The sequence below is a fragment of the Cygnus olor genome, chromosome 8 (assembly GCF_009769625.2).
Source record: "Cygnus olor isolate bCygOlo1 chromosome 8, bCygOlo1.pri.v2, whole genome shotgun sequence".
Lineage (NCBI taxonomy): Eukaryota > Metazoa > Chordata > Aves > Anseriformes > Anatidae > Cygnus > Cygnus olor.
In genome coordinates, this window is record NC_049176.1 from 16,325,995 (window position 1) to 16,333,781 (window position 7,787).

General features: G+C 45.0%; 1 protein-coding gene across 2 annotated transcripts in view; it reads right to left on the reverse strand.

Annotated features, from left to right (window-relative positions):
- RGL1 (ral guanine nucleotide dissociation stimulator like 1) overlaps positions 1-6,045 on the reverse strand; it is an 81,368-nt gene extending 75,323 nt beyond the window's left edge. The window contains exons 1-2 of one of the 2 annotated variants that reach the window (XM_040566465.1): positions 5,863-6,045; positions 4,879-4,989 (exon numbers count right to left, since the gene is read on the reverse strand). In XM_040566465.1, coding sequence (XP_040422399.1) covers positions 4,879-4,989; positions 5,863-5,889 — 138 coding nt within the window. In that variant the 5' untranslated portion in view covers positions 5,890-6,045. Of the gene's footprint in view, positions 1-4,878; positions 4,990-5,862 lie in introns of those variants that run through there. The other variant, XM_040566466.1, reaches the window with a different exon arrangement.
- Positions 6,046-7,787: the final 1,742 nt, after the last annotated feature.

Below are 7,787 nucleotides of genomic sequence, written 5' to 3' on the forward strand. Positions count from 1 at the left end.
CACATTCAGTTCCCTGAACTTCCTACCTGATTTCACTGAACACTTCCCCTAGTTTCTAAGCATGCCACTGTAAAACCAAGCATCTCACAGACCTACCTCCTCTACGTACCTTCCTACTGAATCTAAGAATTACCTGAAAACTGACGTAAGGTAACCCCCTTGACACAGCATCATCTCTTATTGGATCACTCATATTTCATGAAGGAATCAGGTAGCAATAATTTCTACTGCTTTGGTTCAATTCTTGTCAGGTGCCAAGAATGTTCATGCACTGAGGTAGCCTTAAATCACCCTGTCTTTGTTATTTACACAGTCATTCCTTTTCTTCCTGCCTTACTGTCTTACCTCGCTCATTCCTTTCTCTTTCCATCACTGTAAGGTCCGTCGTGCTCTCGCTTAGCCCTGGTGCATCTTCAGTGTGTGCATCCACTTGCCTCTGGCACAAACACAACCACCAGGCCTATTAACTTCACTAGAAAAGCCTTTTTTCCCCTCCCCTTTCTTCAATTTTGTCCACTCCATAGTCAAGCAACTTCAAGATTTCAATCTCATCTGCAGTACCTGCAGTCCTGGCGCCTCAAATTCTCCAGCCCTTGTTACTCTTTGCAAAGGACCACTTGAACGACTCATTTCTGCTGTGTGAAAAGCATGGAAGTTTCTTGCCTGTGCTCCTCCTCTGATCCTGTCACTTTTCTGACAGATCCCATCCCACTCCCTTGTACCTCTTTCTCTCATACCTTTTGCCTCCCATATTCCCCCCACTCTCCTCTTCCAGTCAAAATTTCTTAGACTCTCACCTCTTAAAAATTCCCTCTCACTCTCTCCACTTACTTCTTTCCCTGCTGCTTTTTCCTTTCTTTTTAACTCCCTGTTTACATTTCTGTTTGTGATTTACAGTAACTCATTGACTGGAGTTCACCTCTTCCAACACCGTTCATACTCAGCATACTGCACTTGGCAACAGAAATTCAGGTGTTCAGCAGCTGATCTACTTTTAGACCGCTGAAGAGCCAGGGCTCTGATCAGTAGAGCCACTGCTCTACTCCTCTTATCTGCTTCTGGCTACAGTATGACTCAGCTGGTCTCTGAGACTTGTTTCACGGGTACATCGCTGCCAGTTCAAGATCAAAAAGCCCCACACAATTCTAAACTTTTCACCTGTCTTTTCTGCTTTGTTGCCTTTTCTTCACGGACAAGAGCACCATCCTGTTTGACATGCACAGTGCCAGCCTCCCTATGAGCTGTCTTTACAACCTCAGACATAAGCTGGATCTCATTCTTTGGGTTCTTTCTGGGTCATGGTTTTAAAATACAACCTTCTCTTTCTAGCCATATCATTAAGATTCTTTACTGCACTCTCAAACCTTCTAATCCAGTTACTGATACGCCTTTTTCTCTAGTCTGATGTAATCCCATTCAAAATGATGCTGAATGTCAACTCAAAAGGCTGCTGCAGGAAGCATTCGCATCCTGCCCTGACCATGCCGTCCATCTATGTAACCCTCTACTTCCCCTCCTCTTCCCTTTCCTCTTCTACTTCCTTCTCTCGCACAAAAAAAAAAATCAATCTGATTCCACAGCCTTCATGCACTGCTCCCAATCTCCACACCATCTTGCTGAAGACCCTGCCTCCTACCACAGGTCTATTCTGGAGACACCTACACCCGCTTCATTTTCAAAAAAATGTCTTCGTCCTTTCTCTTGTTGAACTGTTCATGCTTGGGAGGGATTCTCTTTAAACATCTCCACACATGGCTTTGGAAATTTTCTTATGGCTCTGTGTTGCCTGGACGTTTACAAATAACTTGAGAACCATCGTCACACTGCTGGGAAATTCATAGCTCTGCCTTGGATACCAACCACCAGATGACATAACATATGTGTACAGACAAGCCTCATTTGATATTTAGTAAGTAAGTTCTTTTTGGTCAGGTTAGCACTTTTGGGCAGCATCTATCACAGTCCTGAGCTATTACTAGGGCTTCCAACCTCTTTTAATACTGTAGTGCCTAAAATCCTAACCTTCACTGAATATTTAGTGACTCGGTATTTAGTGACAAAAACAGTAGTTACTGTTGGCATCCTTTGATGTCTAGTATTAAATTTAAAGCTAAGAAATTCGGTGTTTATACAAAAGCTTCACAGTTTTGAAAGTTATGGAACTGCTGATGACTGTGTAAATCACAAGCTGTTCATTTCCTCTTTTTATTAATTATAGAAGTTTGAAAATAGACATTTTTGCATTTAAATAGGCAAGTGTTCACAGCGCTTAAACTGTAACCTTACGATTGGCTTTTAAATGGACCATTCCCTCAAAACAGGGCCTGTCCTTCAAGAACCCTGGATGGTTTGTTAGGATGGAGAATTTTATGAAAAGTTTATTAGACCTCTTGAAATGTAAGAAAATTAGGGTCACTCACTTACTGGAGCTTCTACAAGAATGTATTTACGGAAGATTTCAAGACTTTATGCAATTAAAGATTGGAAATAAGCACCAACACGCTTGGAACAAATCGGACTTTTTATATTCCCTTTAACACAGATTATATGAAATTTTCAGACATGTAAGGTAATTTACCATCTAATGCTTTTCAGCTGAAAACTCTCGCAAGCACTTTACAAATGCAGCACCACTAAGATCAATCCACTCTGGAATCACTGGATCAAACCCCTGCTCTGATACCACACAATATTTAATATCTGCACTCAACACTGAGGTTTCTCAAGAACTTGAGCTTTTCAAGTCACAGGGCACTTGACCTGCTACGGTAAACCACCAGAACCTCAGTAACTCAAGAAGGTCAAACTAGGTAGGCCTTTACAGGATACAAACTGACACCGAGTAAGTCACTGTTTTTTAAAGTTAATCCACACATACACATAATCAGTAACAGAGTTACTATATTCACTACCATTAAGGCTCCATACTCGCTGATCTACAAATACACTATTCCCATATTCTTCAGCTGACCTTGAATCTTCAACCTTAGCTTGACTTACAGCAACATCAAAAAAGACCAGCATTGATAAATCCAACAGCTTTTTAATTTAGTGCTATGAATTCCAAACCATTGAAAAAAATTAACATCATAAAACCCTGTAAGCTCCAGATCAAAAAAACTCACCTGATGACAATTATAAAAGAGACAATTATGCTTTTCAAGGCAAAACTGCTGGAGGCAGGAAAGCCTATTCATAAATAACGTTCTGGGTTATAGGCTATTTATTGACCTTAGGACCACAGTAAAGCCAGTAATAAAACAAGATCACTAAAATAGCTTAAAATATTTTATGTTCTGAAGAGCTTAAGAGAAACAAGAAGCCCATATGTTTAAACATATTTTTAAATAATGAGCATGAGATTATTGCTCATGAAAGACGCCAGCTCAGAAGCTGAAGTCACCCATTTATGCCCAGAACAGGTGCAGACTTCTTGCACACTGCCCATTCCCCACAAAGAGGGCTCAATTCTGACCTGAAGAACCTAGCACTACACACAGAAAGTCAAAAGTCATCTCCATGACCTTGCAGTCCCTTGTCCTCTTAGGAAGATGAGCACCATCAGCTGTGTTGGTGGTCTGAGGAACACATACACACTCTCACTTTGCAAGTATGACCAAGACTTCGCAACCTCCTGCTACACAGAAGAAACACCACCTCTGAAACAGGAAAAAAGTACTATTTTTCTGAAGTATGCTTATGGGACACAAGTTTACTCACAATGATTTCCAATTCTTTCAAAACCACTAGCTGGGAAATTTACAGGAATTCAAAAATACTCTCTAATATTTTCCCCCACCTCCTGGTAAAACAGGAGGCAGAGATGGGGAATCTGCCACTCAAAGGAAGCAGATTTGAAATTATCTGTTCTGATTAGAACTCTGTGTACTTCTTGCAAACATGGAAGGGGGAAATTCTAAGCACTATCTGTATGCAGGACAAAATTTGCTTATCTTTCTTGACTGTGGTTTCAGCATTTCTGTATCACTTTATGTCATGGAACTTCACGGGAAAACTATTTGATATAAATCTCTGGGTAGTTTTAAAAGTCTTTACAATACCAACCTGGATGCTAGCACAAACCAAGCTCTTACGTTACTGCCTTTGACCCTGCTGAAAATCTATTAACATAAAATAGTACCAAAGTTATAGCCACCTCCCGAGGATCTGGCTCAAACTGCCGCAGCCGCACTGATTCCAATGAAGTGAGGACATTTTATATCAGACAGGAACTTGGCCTGACAAGGTGAAGGCACTCAGCAGCATGCCAAATTAATTGCGTGTGAGTTTAAGCTTATTTCACTCACCACAAAACCTTCATGCTTTAAAATATACCTTTGAAAAACAGCACATATCCGTACTTCTTGCAGAAATGCTGACCAGTAAAAGGGAATACAAACAATCTCATCTGACTGAAGAAACAACACTGAAATAAGACCCAAACACACATTCACTTAAATTTTGAAGAAGTTTCTGCTAATTTTTGAGAGACTCTCATTATTTAAAATACCATGACTGTTTGGGGTACTCAAACCAGACTTCTGGCAGCAGAAATGAGCCATAGCCCACTCTGAGGTAACTGTTAAGATCAAACCATAAGCTAAGATCCTTATTTCTGCATTAAGTATCATCTGATCCACGGCCACAACTGGTCAAATCGTTTTTATACACACTAGTAAAAAAGGAAGAGCCAACACAAGGAGAGAGTTCCTTCAGATGACCCTGATGGACAACTTCCTCAGTGTTGTTTTTTATTTTAAATGGTGAGAGCAGTCAGTGCTAAAAGTTAAAATCATAGCAATTCACGTGGAATTCAGCTCCCTGGAGCAGGCTCCAAAGTCCACGACGCCAAAATGCCACTGCGCCAGCATTACTTACCCCTAGCCATCTTGCTCCTTTGTTGGCAGCCTGCTGAATCTGCACTCTTTTCAGGGTGACATGGTAAACAGCTCCCTCTTCTACTTCTTCACCCCAGTCCTGAATTGAGCTCTGCCAGGAAGAGAGAGAGAGAGAGAGAAAGGAACATTTTCCCCTCTTCTGCTAACCACAATCTATACCAGGTGCTCCATTGCTTCACACAGAGCTCAGAGCAGAAGATGGGCTGCACAAAGTATGTACAACAATCAAAGCAACACAGGATACTTTTAGACTGAGGGAACACTATAGATATTCTTGGCAAGCTGTCCTTTCCTGTGGTATCAAGATACCCTGACTTTCCATTTAGCTATTTTTCCTAGACTAGCACATATTTTAAGTAGTTGTATAAAGTCTTTTCTAAGGAAATAGTTTGGTTTTGATTAGCAGTCTCTCTTCCCTCTCCCTCCCACCCCCTCTTTTCTAAAGCAATTAATCTCTTTGGCCTTTCATTTACGGAAGGAATTGCACTTTTTAAAACTGTTGAATTACTTATGCAGACAGCCTTTAAACTTCGAAGCTAAGAAGCACCTAAAATACAGCAACCCTTTATTTCTTCTGACAGGAGGGATCTAAAGCGCTTGCGGTTTGCTTTCCCGAAACCTATTATTTCAAGTTACAAAAACTTTACAGAGCCGAGGCTTTAAAACTCACCAAAAAAAAAAAAAAACAGAGAAAGAAATATAAAAAAAGAGCCCAACGTCTTCCAAAGTTTAACATGTGCTGGGGTGACTGCTCGCCTCCCGGGTTAGCAGCCGTACAAAGAAGCGCGCGGCGCTGGGTGTCCGGCGGGGCCCCGCCGCGGCCGCTCCCTCCCGTCCCCCACTCGGGGCTCGCCCTCGCCCGCAGCCACACGGCCCGGCCGGCCCCCGCTCCCCCAAGCCCCGCCGCCCCCGCCTGACACCGGCACCCCGCGGGTAGGGGGGGGCTGGAACGGCACCCGGTTACCATTTTAGCTCTCCACAGAAATCTCATCCTCAGTTTCTCGCCGGGCGCCTCGACGGGGCATGCTGCTGCTGCTGCTGCCGCCGCTGGGCGCCAACCCCGCTCCGCCCTGTCAGCGGCCGCCGCCGCGGGCCGGGCCGAGCCGTGCGGCCCCTCGGCTCCGCGGCGCGGGAGGGAGGCGGGCGGGAGGCGGCAGCGCCAGGCCCCGCCTCAGCCCGGCCCCGGCCCCGCCGAGGGGCTTCCTGTTTATCGCGGGCAGCCCCGGCCCGAAAGTTGACGCCGCTTGGCTTTCCCGGGCCGGGAGCCGCGTCGGAACCGAGCGGGGCGGCCGCTGCCCGCCGGTCGCCGCCTGACAGGAGCGGGGCCGGGACGGACAAAGGCGGCGGCCCGGGGGGGAGGACACCGGGGACCGTCGGCGGGGGACACGGGGTGGCAGTCCGGGCCACAGGGCGGCAGGTGGGAGACGAAGAGGGCTGAGGTCGGGCCCGGCGCCATGCCTCAGTCCCCCAGGGGGATTTTCGAGCTGCTCCAGTGTTAGCCGCAGGCCCGTGCAGCCCTCCGCAACCCCCCATCCTGCAGCCGCTCCCCCGCGCCAGGGAGGCCGAAGGAGAGGGGCCGGGGGACATGCAGGAGGGGCATAACAGAAGATAAGAAAACTGCGATAAACAGCGGGGTCGTGAGGAACGTGGAGCAGATGAGGGCTGCGTGGGCAGCGATGTAGGGGAATGGGACTGGTCAGAGGAGATAAGTTTTAGGGTGCTGGGAAACAGGAGATGGGGGAAGGAATTCCTACCCGTTTGACCTGTACATCAGGAAACAAATCCTGGCTCTTTCCACCTGTCTCACCTCAAAAAAATAAAAACCAACAAACCCAAACCAAAACAAAAACCCCTTCCTACTCCTGCCCCTGCAAAGTAATAACACAGTAGCAGCCTCTCCTCGTTGCTCAGCCATGAGGCCTACCATCACAGCAGCAGCCACAGCCCTCCAAGAGGCTGCTGGCTGGACCTTCTCTAAGTCCACTGGACACCAGCGCAACGTTAAGCTTGAATGTGCACAACAGAAGGCACTGATTGTTGTGCTGCCCCATGAGACCCATACCTGGGTGCTTCTATCATCTACTAGTGCAAGGAAGAGAGAGCTACCTAAAACAATTCTTTCAATTCAGCCTCCCTCCGAGGTACCTGTCAGCTACCCAACAAGAAAAACTTCTCATCTTGATTCTGTAATCAACAGACTACTGTCTATTTATTTCCCACCTCCCATCTTGATAAAGGCTAAAACCAAAACATCCTTATTTTTCTAATGGGGCATCCCTTGTTCACAGGCAAGCCTGCATATACCATGACTGTCTTCCCTGTACAAGCAATAGCTGCAGACATCAGCATGGTAACACAAGGATCTCAAAACACCTTAAAAATACTAATTTAAGATGCCTCTTGAGCTGGCATCTTTTTTTGTTTTTTTTTGTTGCTGTTGTTGTTTGTTTGTTTGAAATGAAAGTAAAGAAAAGTTAAGTGCACAAATTATTGTACAAGTCAGTGAAAGAGGTAAGAATTGAACCAGAGAGTTCAGATTTCCTCAACCTGAGCTCTAACAAGCAGCATATTAACGTATTTATACATAAGTGTTATTACCAGTTATGTCAGGAGCTATGCTGGTTCAGAGAGACTTGCAGCTGCTAACATGAGGAAGCATATGAAAGTAAGAAACAGTATTTTAAGCTATGAAACTAAGCTTGAGCTGTGTTGTTATGGGTGAACAGATCTGATTTTACAGGCTGTGCATTTAGTTTATTTGTCTAATACTGAAGTGATCCAGAATGTGCTGAGGAAGATACAAACTTATTAATCTAAAATTTACTGTAGCACACAAATTAAAGTCTAGATTTTCCAAAGTCCCTTGGCTTCTGTAAAACTGTACACAGC